The sequence below is a fragment of the Coregonus lavaretus genome (genome assembly GCF_964263955.1).
Source record: "Coregonus lavaretus genome assembly, chromosome: 26".
NCBI classification, from domain to species: Eukaryota; Metazoa; Chordata; class Actinopteri; order Salmoniformes; family Salmonidae; genus Coregonus; species Coregonus lavaretus.
In genome coordinates this window covers 16,990,080-17,006,314 of record NC_140013.1, presented here as the reverse complement: position 1 = coordinate 17,006,314, position 16,235 = coordinate 16,990,080, and the positions used below count along the sequence as shown (strand labels likewise).

General features: G+C 45.0%; 1 protein-coding gene across 1 annotated transcript in view; it reads left to right on the top strand.

Moving 5' to 3' along the window:
- The window catches only part of LOC311101255 (pleckstrin homology-like domain family B member 1), a gene marked incomplete at its 5' end in the record, with an annotated part of 105,951 nt that overhangs the window by 36,360 nt on the left and 53,356 nt on the right, over nucleotides 1-16,235 (top strand). Inside the window, one exon of the mRNA XM_084142375.1 lies at nucleotides 13,160-13,285. Coding sequence (XP_083998501.1) covers nucleotides 13,160-13,285 — 126 coding nt within the window. The remainder of the gene's footprint in view (nucleotides 1-13,159; nucleotides 13,286-16,235) is intronic.

The window sequence follows — 16,235 nt, the reverse complement described above, 5'->3', positions numbered from 1 at the left end:
AGGACTTAGATTTGGATTTAAAGTAAGTGTTTTTTTCAAAATTAAAGGTAATGTCTATGCTACAGAGTATTTCAGCTGTGTGAATTTATTGTATCTGCCAACTTTTAGCAATTGCTTAATCACCAGTTGTGGCCCCAAACCGAAAGCGAGTCGCTAGATTCGCTACAGTAGATGGGTGACGTTATACAGTAAGTATAACATTGTAACATTCAAATTATACATTGTACCCTAATCTCGAACCATGCATGTATGAAACAAAGTATTGTCTATAAAGTAGACATTATCTCCTTTATTGATATTGTAAAAAAGATAACATACCTGCACCATTGCACCAGTAAAATAACATTGACCTATTATATTAATATTGAATAATGGCAATATGTGACGCTGGTCCCCCACAAAATATGTGATTGTTTTGTTTGTACAAATATATATGTTTTTATCATTTATCAACTTTTAAGATGACTTTTACCTCAACATCATATTTTTGCAATATAATTGTTTATCCCACTGAACTTCCTCATCCATGTGAGTTCAATTTACAGACAGCAAAACATATACAAGGATAAAATCTCTAGCCAAATCCTCCACTATGACAGGGCAGTGGTCCCTTTTCATTTTGGCATGGTCACCAGGTGCCTGTATACTGTTACATTTCTATTCCTGGTCGATGTGACCTAAGCATGCTGTTAACCCAGTGTAGAATCTAGATGCAATCTATTCTTATATTACCAAGCTCTCACAAAACTCCCCCGTCCAAAATTCTGTCATTTCTGACACATTGCATTGACCTCCATTGTATGCATAGGAAGTAGCGAGACACGAGGTGCACCCCCTCTGCAAACAAGCTTCAGGCTGCCCTAAAATTCCCTAATTTTTTACAGCTTGGTGAGCCTCCTGCTCATGCTTGGTTGTACCTGGACTCCTCTGTTTGTGAGGCCACATCCGTAGAGCATGGATAGAGAAATAGCCCATAGCCATCTGTTTCACTGACTTGACCAGCAGGAGTATTTATTGTCTTATGTTGTTCTGGCAAAAGGAGGTGAGGGAGAGAGTGCGGACAGTGCACATCTGTTACTAGACCCCCTGACACCTCATTATGCCGCTCACAGGAGATGGCAGATAGTTTCAGGATATTGTATCTGGGATACATATTATGGAATAGATTTCTCAATTATGAAAGTATATGAAGAGGGAACCGGAAATCAGTATCGATGGTGTCAAATGCCACATGATATAAAGAATGGCGGCGGAGGAGATGGCTGCTGTTTTACGGGCTCCTAACCAATTGTGCTATTGTGTGTGTTTTTTCGCGTTATTTGTAACTTATTTTGTACATAATGTTTCTGCCACCGTCTCTTATGACCGAAAAGAGCTTCTGGATATCAGGACAGCGATTACTGACCTCGTACTGTACGGAAATATTTTCTTTAATGAGTCGGACGTGAAGGATTTTCTTGAGACACCCGACAAGGCCCAAATCCCCGTCATTCGCATGAGAAAGAGATGGGGATATCGGGGACGTAGGTCGGGGTGCCTTGTAAGGATCCGACGGCAAGTGGGTAATCTGCCTCTACCATCAGTCTTATTAGCCAACGTACAATCATTGGATAACAAAATAGACGAACTACGATCACGGATATCCTACCAACGGGATATTAAAAACGGTAATATCTTATGTTTCACTGAGTCGTGGCTGAACCACGACATGGATAACATACAGCTGGCAGGATATACACTGCATATGCAAGATAGAACAGCTGCCTCCGGTAAGACAACGGGTGGCGGTCTGTATATATTTGTAAACAACAGTTGGTGCACGAAATCTAATATTAACGAAGTCTCTAGGTTTTGCTCACCTGCATTAGAGTATCTCATGAGAAGCTGTAGACCACACTATTTACCAAGAGAGTTTTCATCTATATTTTTCGTAGCTGTTTATTTACCACCACAAACCGATGCTGGCACTAAGACCACACTCAATGAGCTGTGTAAGGCCATAAGCAAACAGGAAAACGCTCATCCAGAGGTGGCACTCCTAGTGGCCGGGGACTTTAATGCAGGGAAATTTAAGTCTGTTTTACCTCATATCTACCACAGTGACCGTACATACATACCCCAACCAGAAGCCATGGATTACAGGCAACATCCGCACTGAGCTAAAGGGTAAAGCTGCCGCTTTCAATGAGCGGGACTCTAACCCGGACGCTTATAGGAAATCCCGCTATGCCCTCCGACGAACCATCAAACAGGCAAAGCGTCAATACAGGACTAAGATTAAATCATACTACACCGGCTCTGACGCTCGTCGGATGTGGCAGGGCTTTCAAACTATTACAGACTACAAAGGGAAGCACAGCCGCGAGCTGCCCAGTGACACGAGCCTACCAGACGAGCTAAATTACTTCTATGCTCGCTTTGAGGCAAGCAACACTGAACCATTAATGAGAGCATCAGCTATTTAGGACGACTGTGTGATCACGCTATCCGTAGCCGATGTGAGTAAGACCTTTAAACAGGTTAACATTCACAAGGCCGCAGGGCCAGATGGATTACCAGGACGTGTACTCTGAGCATGCGCTTACCAACTGGCAAGTGTCTTCACTGACATTTTCAACCTGTCCCTGACTGAGTCTGTAATACCAACATGTTTCAAGCAGACCACCATAGTCCCTGTGTCCAACAACACTAAGGTAACCTGCCTAAATGACTACCAACTACCGTAGCACTCAAGTCTGTAGCCATGAAGTGCTTTGAAAGGCTGGTCATAGCTCACATCAACACCATTATCCCAGAAACCCTAGACCCACTCCAATTTGCATACTGCCCCAACAGATCCACAGATGATGCAATCTCTATTGCACTCCACACTGCCCTTTCCCACCTGAACAATAGGAAGACCTACGTGAGAATGCTATTCATTGACTACAGCGCAGCGTTCAACACAATAGTGCCCTCAAAGCTCATCACCAAGCTAAGGACCCTGGGACTAAACACCTCCCTCTGCAACTAGATCCTGGACTTCCTGACGGGCCGCCCCCAGATGTTAAAGGTAGGTAACAACACATCTGCCACGCTGATCCTCAACACTGGGGCCCCTCAGGGGTGCGTGCTCTGTACTCTCTGTTCACCCATGACTGCATGGCCAGGCACGACTCCAACACCATCATTAAGTTTGCCGACGACACAACAGTGGTAGGCCTGATCACTGACAACGATGAGACAGCCTATAGGGAGGAGGTCAGAGACCTGGCCGTGTGGTGCCAGGATAACAACCTCTTCCTCAACGTGATCAAGACAAAGGAGATCATTGTGGACTACAGGAAAAAGAGGACCGAGCACGCCCCCATTCTCATCGACGGGGCTGTAGTGGAGCAGGATGAGAGCTCAAGTTCCTTGGTGTCCACATCACCAACAAACGATCATGGTCCAAACACATCAAGACAGTCATGAAGAGGGCATGACAACACCTATTCCCCCTCGGGAGACTGAAAAGATTTGGCATGGGTCCTGTTATTTTACTGCTGCTCTTTAATGATTTTTATTTTTTAGTTATCTATTTTTTACTTAACACTTATTTTTCTTAAAACTGCATTGTTGGTTAAGGGCTTGTAAGTAAGCATTTCACTGTTGTATTCGGCGCATGTGACACATTTGATTTGATTTGATTTGATTTGTAGGTGGTTGACTGTGTCATACTTATTTTAGCACCAAATTAAGTGGATTGACAGCAGTGTATCTTACCAAAATACTAACTGTCACCATCATTGATTTTATTCGTCACATGCTTAAAATGTACTTTCTCATCGGGTATCAATCAATCAATCAATTTTATTTTATATAGCCCTTCTTACATCAGCTAATATCTCGAAGTGCTGTACAGAAACCCAGCCTAAAACCCCAAACAGCTAGTAATGCAGGTGTAGAAGCACGGTGGCTAGGAAAAACTCCCTAGAAAGGCAAAACCTAGGAAGAAACCTAGAGAGGAACCAGGCTATGAGGGGTGGCCAGTCCTCTTCTGGCTGTGCCGGGTGGAGATTATAACAGAACCATGCCAAGATGTTCAAAAATGTTCATAAGTGACAAGCATGGTCAAATAATAATCAGGAATAAATCTCAGTTGGCTTTTCATAGCCGATCATTAGAGTTTAAAACAGCAGGTCTGGGACAGGTAGGGGTTCCATAACCGCAGGCAGAACAGTTTAAACTGGAATAGCAGCAAGGCCAGGCGGACTGGGGATAGCAAGGAGTCACCACGGCCGGTAGTCCCGACGTATGGTCCTAGGGCTCAGGTCTCTCAGTTGGCTTTTCATAGCCGATCATTTAGAGTTGAAAACAGCAGGTCTGGGACAGGTAGGGGTTTCGTAGCCGCAGGCAGAACAGTTGAAACTGGAATAGCAGCAAGGCCAGGCGGACTGGGGGCAGCAGGGTGTCATCATGCCCGGTAGTCCTGACGTATGGTCCTAGGGCTCAGGTTCTCAGAGAGAAAGAGAGAACGAGAGAATTAGAGAGAGCATACTTAAATTCACACAGGACACTGGATAAGACAGGAGAAGTACTCCAGGTATAACCAACTAACCCCAGCCCCCCGACACATAAACTACTGCAGCATAAATACTGGAGGCTGAGACAGGAGCGGTCCGGAGACACTGTGGCCCCATCCGAAGAAACCCCCGGACAGGGCCAAACAGGAAGGATATAACCCCACCCACTCCGCCAAAGCACAGCCCCCGCACCACTAGAGGGATATCCCCAACCACCAACTTACAATCCTGAGACAAGGCCGAGTATAGCCCACAGAGGTCTCCACCACAGCACAAACCAAGGGGGGGGGGGGCGCCAACCCAGACAGGAAGATCACGTCAGTAACTCAACCCACTCAAGTGACGCACCCCTCCCAGGGACGGCATGAAAGAGCACCAGCAGGCCAGTGACTCAGCCCCTGCAACAGGGTTAGAGGCAGAGAACCCCAGTGGAGAGGGGAACCGGCCCGGCAGAGACAGCAAGGGCTGTTCGTTGCTCCAGCCTTTCCGTTCACCTTCACACTCCTGGGCCAGACTACACTCAATCATATGACCTACTGAAGAGATAAGTCTTCAGTAAAGACTTAAAGGTTGAGACCGAGTCTGCGTCTCTCACATGCTTTCTTCTGTATCGCTGTATAGGATACCTATACCCTCTTTAGAAAGTAGGCTGACATCATACTTATGACATGTATTGATATACCAACTCAGTTATGTTGGATATGCCAACTCAGTTATGTTGGTGAAAATAGAATGGTCATATGAGAACTTGGTCTTCTCAGATGGACTTCCACTGCTTTCTTCTGAATCTCCTCTCTATCTCTTGGTATGTGTGACTGCACTTTATGGCCTCTGCATTGGCTAAAGCTTTGAGTGATTAACTGGTGAGCTTGAAAGTGTCTGGCCTTTCCTTAAGCAGTAAAACACAACAATGCCATGGCAACTGTCTTGCTTACTTTTTGGCATCCCTTTGTCCAGTGTGTCCTCTGCTTTAGAGATGTCTGACACTCTAGGTTTAGTGTCTGGTCTTCTGTGATTTATGATGAAACAGTAAAACGTGAAATTGTCAAACCCTGTGAGCTTAAATGATAGTTAGCTAATAGTAAAGGAATGGGAAATACATTTGGTCTTACTTATAGAAGTTGATTTATTGTTTAATTTTAAAGTAATGAAAAGTTTCTCTGAACTGGAATTTTCCCTGAGATAATAGTTCAGGTTACTCACAGATGGAGGGCCAGAGGGACTCTTTCTTTGTTGAAGCCAACTGAAACTTTTCAGCTGATCGTTATTTTTCATACATGCCCTCACGTTATCAGAATTCCAAGTATTTGCTCTCAGCCCAGTTTCATAGATCTTATTTCAGTGGTCCCAATGGCTCACTTTCAGTGGTCCCAATGGCTTAATAATGAAGATCTTTTTGGCTAGCTATACAACATTTAAATTATGATATGAAAATGCTTTCATATTGTTGCTTGACAAGGTTTGAGCAAGGGTTTAACTCCAGGGAATATGGTCTCAATTTTACACTACTGTGATATAAACCAATGTAGTACCCCTCAGGTATGCCAACCCAACCTACACCTATGGTTTCTTTTGTCTACCATTTTTTTAAATGAAAGAATATCTCTTGAGGTGATGCTGTTGTCCTTGCAGAACAGGGTCTATAATTTCCTGGAGATTTGAATCCCTGCCAATGCCAAAGTGTTTTCAGGGAATAATGGTCTGTGCTCTTTGGTGCCACTTCTAGTAGTGTCAAAGTGCACTTGAAATAGAGACATATCCACTCTCATCTCAAACAACCCCATCTGTGATTTTCTGTTTAGAATATTGAAAATATAGTAATGTCAATTCACCCGTTGACTTCTCTCAATCAAGTCTTCTACTTGAGTAGGCTACATGGTTCACTCTTTTGTTGTAATTTAATAACATGAATATGGTTACTTGCAGAGACAGCCCAATATGAGATATGAAAGATGCACGTTGGAGCCATTCCCAAAGTGCACTCACTGTGATGAGAACCCATGAGTTCTGCCATTATTGGAGTGTTAAAGGAGAACTCTGCCTCGCGACGTTGAGAGAATCAATCTCGCTGATTAACCGTGAGGATCTTGGCTGCACAGCCGCCACCCCCGTTCTCTTCCAACAGCCCCAATTAATTATATTCTGTGAAGGTTTTTTTCATTTACCATTGAAGCATGTCCTCTCCCAAATGACGTCATTCATTTATATTACAAAAATGGCGACGTGTCATATTTTACTGGCAGGTTGTTTTAGCAAAGAACTCGATTAAACGTTGCGCTCTCTCTCGTGGTGCTGTACGGAGATCAGAGGTTTTTTAAGCTCAGCCTTCTACTGAACAGAGTTATGAAATATTGCTCTTAATCCCAGCTCTTATTGGAATCCCTGAGATGCTTGTCTCTGGTGAAAGGGTTCTTCACTTCAAATCTGGGGAGAGCTGAGAGCATATGGAGCGATGAGTGGAGCAGTGGCGGACTGGGACCAAAAATTGTCCCTGGCATTTCTAACACACCGGCCCATTATTTTCCCTGAGGCCTCCACACTGGCCCATATTTTTCCTGGAAGCCCTAACACCGGCTCATTCTTAGCCAGATAATGATAATTTTGCACAAAAAAACTGTTAGACAAGCCGACTGGTCTAAAAATGGACCAGCCCATCTGGCATTTGCCAGAAATACCAGATGGCCTGTCCACCCTGGAGTGGAGAACCCTATAGGGGAACATGATCACCCAAGGATCTATTCTACAACCCTGTCACGGGTTTAGTGCCCTCGCTACCTATACTCTGTCCTCTCCTATGATTAACCAAAGGTGATTGACTAGGGAATGTCCAATGAGAATGTGACCCCTACAAGGTTAAGGAAGTGCCCTAGTGGAGGTCTCCACGGACCACCTAGTGAGTTGGGTTAGGTATCTCTGTAGTCTGATTTGGTATAATTGTGGTCTGGTTAAAAGACAGCGGACTATCATTTGCCCAACAGTTCTGTCTCAGTAGAGATAAGCTGAGGAGGAACCCCTAGACCAAGGCATTGTAGGACAGCATGAAGAGGGCATAGAGGTGAAGGAAGGTGCTGCAGTGAGGAGCTCACACCATGAGGGTTTTTTACAAAGGGGAGAATTATTAGTTCACCAAAGATGTTGTGATGCCAAAATATTAGCAACATCCACACAGTTGCTTATCAAATCAACAATTTATACTCCGGTCTTAGTAGGCTGCTCATAACTTAGTGCCCTGAGTTTTCCCTGGTCAGGTCACATGGTCTGGAAATACTCCGGGCCCTACTCTTAATACAGACAAATTGTGAATGAAGAGAGTAAGTCAAGTATGGAAGCCTCCAGTCTCCAGACAAATGTTCACATCCAGGTAAGTCTGATGACAAGATGCAAACTGCAAATGTGGACGCTTCTTAGTATGTTGGTCTGTTGTACCACCAAACCAACAACAAATTATTCATGCTATTCATTCTCAATGTGTTACCACCATCAATCCCTTTTTATTTCTGTAAGCAAATTCTCCATTTATCTATTCCTCTGTACAGTAGCTATAGCTGCAACAAATGACTGCTATATTTATTAAATTCCAGCACAGTGATTGCCCGGGGACCTTGCTAATGGTATTGAATCACTCAATTACTATTTGTTATTGTGAAAGATAGTTCATTATGAAAACAAGGCACTAGAATCACAGCGTGCTATTCTACGTGTCCCGTATTCTGATTAGACCTGCATGCTGGATCTAATTTATGATTCCAGTCAGGGAATTTCCCTGGGCAAAGGCACGGGTGGGCCTAAATGGGCCCAGGCCCACCCAATCAGATTGAGCAAAAAGTCAACACACCTATATTTTTGCTTTAATAAGCTTTAAAAATGCTAAATCTTCTCTCAGCCTCATGGCAAAATGTGTAGAATAGTAGGACATTAGCATTAAAACAGCAACATTTTCTTTCAGCCTCTTGGCCAAATGTGTAGAATAGCATGAGATTAGCTATAACGCTGCACATTTGTATCTTTGCCCCATGTGTAAAAATGCAGGAAGTTAGCTGTTTCCCAAAAATTAATTTCTGGCCACTGTCACCAGGTACAGTTTACATGATGCATGGCCGAGCTATACTACCATTTCAGGACCTAAATAAACGCCTCACATCTCAGCACTCTGTACATCTATAGTCACATACTGTTGTTTAGTGTTTCCCTATGCCAAGGGATCCATCAATATAAGTAGGTCTCTAATGGCTGAATTGATGAGTCTTAATTGGCATTGATGTGGTTCACTTATGTGGTTCACAGAGAATGACCCTGTCTTGTCACTATGGGTGGCTACTGACTAGACATGTATGCAGCTGTTGTATCGAAGGAATTATTTTGTCATCAATTTTATTTTGGTCTGTACTGTATTGTCTCACACAACAAGTCATATGGTTATTTCACTATATTTTCCTTGCATTGATATTGATCAACCACCAGTCCATGGCTGGATGTTTGGTTTTGCTCTCCTGCCTCTGCCCCTGAGGAAAGAAAAACGATCAAAAATGCATTAATCTTATGAGCCATACTTCAAGGTTCGCACTAGGTAGCTATTCAAAAGTTAGTTGAGAGAGACTGGAAATTCTTAAACTTGTCATGTCGTTGACTCAGACCCAGTTTGATGCCTGTGCTTGTCCAGTGTGTTGTCTCACTCTGTTGTCCACTCCTGGTTATGGGCTTATGAGCACACACACACACACACAAACACACACACACACACACAGAGTGCTATAGTTTGGAAATGGTGTGAGCGAGCAGCTCTTTGTGTGGTTTGCTGACTCATCCTGCCTGTCTGATCCCTGATGGTCTGTCATGTCACTGCTCAGCTGTGGAGGCAGCAGGATGAGGCTCCGCTGCCCCTCTGCCCTGGACCTGTGTGTGTGTGCACTTTCTGGTGCAGCAGGCACTTTTAGTTAACCCTCACCCGGAAGCCCCAGACAGAGAGAGAGAGGCACACGGGGTCCTACGGATCAGGAAACGATAAAGAGCAGAACAGAGACATACAGTCAGTGAACGGCAAGGGCAGCTTGTGATGAAAACAACAGGAGAACCAGTCTTCTTCTGCTAACATCAGAAATCATGCATAATGCTTCTTCGTCCACTGCCTGTATATGTTGTACAGCTGTAGTGGGTACAGTAAACAAGGCCATGTTAGCCTGACAGTATTATACTGCTGTGGGTGACCCATACAGTTCTGCATTCACAGTTCGTATCTGCATTCTGCTCAGACTACATGCTTTTAAAGACTTTATTTTTTCCTAGGGAACTTCATTTGTGGTGTCAGATACAACCACATACAAGTAATTACAATCACACATAATAGTGCATGTTTTACTGCTATTATATGACCATGATGGCATGGTGTGCAACATAGTTTTATGCAAGCTATTACTACTTTGGATCAAGCCTGTACAGTGCGTGTGTGCTCTCTGAATAGCCAGTGAGTTGTGAGGTTGAGTTGGCTTACGGTGTGTGATGGCTGTAGCCCCGAGGCTATGTCATTTGAAGGGTGGGTCTGACACTGGGCGTGATTGAGTTTTGTCACAAATGTGTTAATGCATGTCAAAGCCATGCCTCTGTTCTCCTTGGCTGTGACTCAGGCCTGCCAAACGCACAATCTCTATCTGCTGAAGAAGAACAGAGAGCGTGTACAGACAGATATTCTGCTGATGTGGCGCTCTCCACTAAAATCGTAAATAAAATTGTTATAAAATGTAGTACGTCTCAGTACTACCCATCACATCACCTTGTGTTATGACACTTGTTTTTATGTTAGCTTCCCCTCTTGACTCCCCAGAGATGTTCGTTTCATACAGTGGGGAAAAAAAGTATTTAGTCAGCCACCAATTGTGCAAGTTCTCCCACTTAAAAAGATGAGAGAGGCCTGTAATTTTCATCATAGGTACACGTCAACTATGACAGACAAAATGAGAGAAAAGAAATCCAGAAATCACATTGTAGGATTTTTAATGAATTTATTTGCAAATTATGGTGGGAAATAAGTATTTGGTCAATAACAAAAGTTTCTCAATACTTTGTTATATACCCTTTGTTGGCAATGACACAGGTCAAACGTTTTCTGTAAGTCTTCACAAGGTTTTCACACACTATTGCTGGTATTTTGGCCCATTCCTCCATGCAGATCTCCTCTAGAGCAGTGATGTTTTGGGGCTGTCGCTGGGCAACACGGACTTTCAACTCACTCCAAAGATTTTCTATGGGGTTGAGATCTGGAGACTGGCTAGGCCACTCCAGGACCTTGAAATGCTTCTTACGAAGCCACTCCTTCGTTGCCCGGGCGGTGTGTTTGGGATCATTGTCATGCTGAAAGACCCAGCCACGTTTCATCTTCAATGCCCTTGCTGATGGAAGGAGGTTTTCACTAAAAATCTCACGATACATGGCCCCATTCATTCTTTCCTTTACACGGATCAGTCGTCCTGGTCCCTTTGCAGAAAAACAGCCCCAAAGGATGATGTTTCCACCCCCATGCTTCACAGTAGGTATGGTGTTCTTTGGATGCAACTCAGCATTCTTTGTCCTCCAAACACGACGAGTTGAGTTTTTACCAAAAAGTTATATTTTGGTTTCATCTGACCATATGACATTCTCCCAATCCTCTTCTGGATCATCCAAATGCACTCTAGCAAACTTCAGACGGGCCTGGACATGTACTGGCTTAAGCAGGGGGACACGTCTGGCACTGCAGGATTTGAGTCCCTGGCGGCGTAGTGTGTTACTGATGGTAGGCTTTGTTACTTTGGTACCAGCTCTCTGCAGGTCATTCACTAGGTCCCCCCGTGTGGTTCTGGGATTTTTGCTCACCGTTCTTGTGATAATTTTGACCCCACGGGGTGAGATCTTGCGTGGAGCCCCAGATCGAGGGAGATTATCAGTGGTTTTGTATGTCTTCCATTTCCTAATAATTGCTCCCACAGTTGATTTCTTCAAACCAAGCTGCTTACCTATTGCAGATTCAGTCTTCCCAGCCTGGTGCAGGTCTACAATTTTGTTTCTGGTGTCCTTTGACAGCTCTTTGGTCTTGGCCATAGTGGAGTTTGGAGTGTGACTGTTTGAGGTTGTGGACAGGTGTCTTTTATACTGATATCAAGTTCAAACAGGTGCCATTAATACAGGTAACGAGTGGAGGACAGAGGAGCCTCTTAAAGAAGAAGTTACAGGTCTGTGAGAGCCAGAAATCTTGCTTGTTTGTAGGTGACCAAATACTTATTTTCCACCATAATTTGCAAATAAAATTCATTAAAAATCCTACAATGTGATTTTCTGGATATTTTCTTCTCAATTTGTCTGTCATAGTTGACGTGTACCTATGATGAAAATTACAGGCCTCTCTCATCTTTTTAAGTGGCAGAACTTGCACAATTGGTGGCTGACTAAATACTTTTTTTCCCCACTGTATACTTTATTATCAAATGTGGAAATAAACATCATATAAAATAGAAATGGGTATGTAACTTTTCGTCGAATTTTCACTTTATGTCGAAAGATTAAAGCTAATGTTTTCACCAGGTTTTCACTGTCGACTCAGAAAAAAAACACGTTCTCTGCTGCCCCGCTGCATTGACGTCATCTCATCTCCCTACACTGATGTGATAGTTACCACGGTAATTCAGCTGTGCCTGTGTTTGTGTCCTAATCACTGGCTGTCCTGTCAGAACCTGTGAAGTAATCAACTGTTCTTCCCCACTTCCATGGAATAAAAAGGCATCTGCATTGTACACACTGCATGCGTCCCAAATGAAATCCTATTCCCTATATACTGCACTACTACCCTATGGGCCCTGGTCAAAAGTAGTGCGCTGTAAAGGGAATAGGGTGCATCTGGATCGCACCCACAGTGATGGTGCTCTGATTGAAATTTTTCCATGAAAGCCTTTTTACCCACAGGTTCTCTGGTTGCTGATGACAGATATCAGTTAACAGACCACCCCCTATTTACCTAAATCTAAAATATATTTTCAGCTATTCACTGTATAATGGGACTATATTTGGACAGTACAGTAGCAATCATCGCTTTCTCCTGATTGCTTTTATTTAGTAGCATACAGGACTGAATTAGATTGTTTTAGATTTTTCAAACAAGGCTGTAAGTCGATCAGAATAGGCACTACCAGCATAGGGAGTCTTTTCCATAGAGATAAAACTAAATCTATGGTCTGTTCACTCACAAGGCAATGTTCTCTGCTTACATAGAAGTGAGTTACAGGCTATGCCTGCCTTTTCATATCCTGTTGTTACTCAATGTCTATCAAACCCCTCACCACCTTATCAAGCTGCCAAACCCCAGTGACTTGTAATAACTGTTGATGAAAAGATATCAAGTATATTTCCAGTAACACTGTCCAGACTTATATTGGATGTGTTTCACTCATTTTACAGAGGCAACATCAGTTGAAGCTAAAGCTGATGAACTGCAGATACAGATGACAGATATCAATGTGACAAGCCTGGCCTTGGGGAGTTAATGCAAGTCTTTAGGTCTTAGGCAAGGTTACTCATCACACAAGCATGGTTCAATAAACCACCTCCCTTACAAATGCTGCTTTCTCAACCTCCCATGTTTTCTTTTACAGGCTGTATGCTGTGTTTTGGCCAGTCTGCCTTTTTCCGCTTCAACCACCCAGAGGAGGCGTACAGGATGAAGAGCATGATGCCAGAGGGACGCAAGGGCTCCGGTGGGAACTACAGAATCCACTCAGGTAATACAGCACTGTCATGACACACTCAAGGTATAGGCCCTACCGTTGTATGAAGTAATCATGCCAAAAAAATTGCTAAACAAATAAGCAGAAAATAAAATGTAGACGTCTGTCTGGATGTTACAAGACACATTTTGTGAGCACTTCACTTGAACCCTCTCAAATACAAAGCTTGCATAATACTCAGAATACATGGCTGATGTCAGCTAATGGCAACCAACGTTGGAGTACAATGAACACACTGAATATAAACTACTGGGGTAAATCTAAAGGTATGCAAAGGGTTAAAAGCAAGGTATTTGAAAGACATTTTGAATATCCGGTCAATTGAAAAGACACTGAATAAACAGGGCTACACTTCCTCCACCAAGGTCCTTGTTTCTGTGTCGCCACACAGATGAATGGTTCAGATGTCTACAGTGGAGTGGTTACTAAGGAGGCAGCTCCCTTATAGGTGCTGAGTTCCACACGCCACAGAAGGCCCCCTATTGCCTTTCCATTTCCGGCCTGGGTGGAGACAGGGTGCAACAGAACCCTGGCTGCCTAGGCCTGCTGGCCCTGGTTTCACACCATGCATGTTTTATGAGCATCTCATTCCTCTCTGGGTCTCTAGGCAGAAGTGTTCAGCTGCCTAGCTCTGCCCTGTCCTATCGCAGACATAGTGGAGTGTGTTTCCCCTTCTTGGCCGCCTTTGGGGGATCTGTCCCAGCATCTTGTTATTTCCTTATTTTTTTGCGCGTTGACGACGTGCCACTGGTGATAAGTATAGCGCATATACATAAAGTGAGGGAAAAAAGTATTTGATCCCCTGCTGATTTTGTACGTTTGCCCACTGACAAAGAAATTATCAGTCTATAATTTTAATGGTAGGTTTATTTGAACAGTGAGAGACAGAATAACAACAAAAAAATCCAGAAAAACAAGTCAAAAATGTTATAAATTGATTTGCATTTTAATGAGGGAAATAAGTATTTGACCCCCTCTCAATCAGAAAGATTTCTGGCACCCAGGTGTCTTTTATACAGGTAATGAGCTGAGATTAGGAGCACACTCTTAAAGGGAGTGCTCCTAATCTCTGCTTGTTACCTGTATAAAAGACACCTGTCCACAGAAGCAATCAATCAATCAGATTCCAAACTCTCCACCATGGCCAAGACCAAAGACCTCTCCAAGGATGTCAGGGACAAGATTGTAGACCTACACAAGGCTGGAATGGGCTACAAGACCATCGGCAAGCAGCTTGGTGAGAAGGTGACAACAGTTGGTGCGATTATTCGCAAATGGAAGAAACACAAAAGACCTGTCAATCTCCCTCGGCCTGGGGCGCCATGCAAGATCTCACCTCGTGGAGTTGCAATGATCATGAGAACGGTGAGGAATCAGCCCAGAACTATACGGGAGGATCTTGTCAATGATCTCAAGGCAGCTGGGACCATAGTCACCAAGAAAACAATTGGTAACACACTACGCCGTGAAAGACTGAAATCCTGCAGCGACGCAAGGTACCCCTGCTCAAGAAAGCACATATACAGGCCCGTCTGAAGTTTGCCAATGAACATCTGAATGATTCAGAGGAGAACTGGGTGAAAGTGTTGTGGTCAGATGAGACTAAAATTGAGCTCTTTGGCATCAACTCAACTCGCCGTGTTTGGAGGAGGAGGAATGCTGCCTATGACCCCAAGAACACCATCCCCACCGTCAAACATGGAGGTGGAAACATTATGCTTTGGGGGTGTTTTTCTGCTAAGGGGACTGGACAACTTCACCGCATCAAAGGGACGATGGACGGGGCCATGTACCGTCTGTCACGATCGTCGTAGGAAGTAGACCAAGGCGCAGCGTGATGAACGAACATGTTTATTTATCATTAGCGATAAACACGGACAGTAAACAAAAACAACAAACGACTCGTAACGTCCTAGGTAACTTAGACCAACACGGAACAAGAACTCACAAACACAAAGGGAAAAACAGACAGTTTAAATATGGCTCCCAATCAGAGACAACCAGCCACAGCTGACACTCGTTGCCTCTGATTGGGAGTCACTCAGGCCAACCTAGAAATAAACAAACTAGAACTCCCAACATAGAATTACACCACATAGAACGAACACACCCTGGCTCAACATATAGAGTCCCAGCGCCAGGGTGTGACAGTACCCCCCCCTAAAGACGCGGACTGCGACCGCGCCTCAACCAGAGCAAAACAGGGGAGGGCTGGGTGGGCATTCCTCCTCGGCGGCGGTTCTGGCTCCGGGCTTGCCCACCACCCTCCAATAATCCCCCCATAACGCCCCTGGTCCGGTCTGGCCCCGCTGGCTGGAGCTGAACTGGACGTAGTATGAGCGGATAGCTTCAGCTCCGTTGTGGAGCAGTTGACCGGTACCTGATTAGGCACCGGTGACCCAGGCACGGGTTGTGCCGGACTGACGACGCGCACCCCTGGCTTGGTGCGTGAGGCAGGAACGGACCGGACCGGGCTGACGATGCACACCCCTGGCTTGGTGTGTGGAGCAGCAACGGGCCGGACCGGGCTGACGATACGCACCCCTGGCTTGGTGCGTGGAGCAGGAACGGACCGGACAGGGCTGACGATGCGCACCCCTGGCTTGGTGCGTGGAGCCGGAACGGGCCTCACCGGACTGATGACTCGCACCTCTGGCTTGGTGCGTGGAGCAGCGACGGGCTGGACCAGGCTGACGACTCACACCCCTGGCTTGGTGCGAGTAGCAGGAACGGGCTGGACCAGGCTGACGACTCGCACCCCTGGCTTGGTGCGAGTGGCAGGAACGGGCTGGACCAGGCTGACGACTCGCACCCCTGGCTTGGTGCGAGTGGCAGGAACAGGCCGGGCCGGGCTGGCGACGCGCACCGTAGACTTGGTGCGAGTGGCAGGAACAGGCCGGGCCGGGCTGGCGACGCGCACCGTAGACTTGGTGCGAGTGGCAGG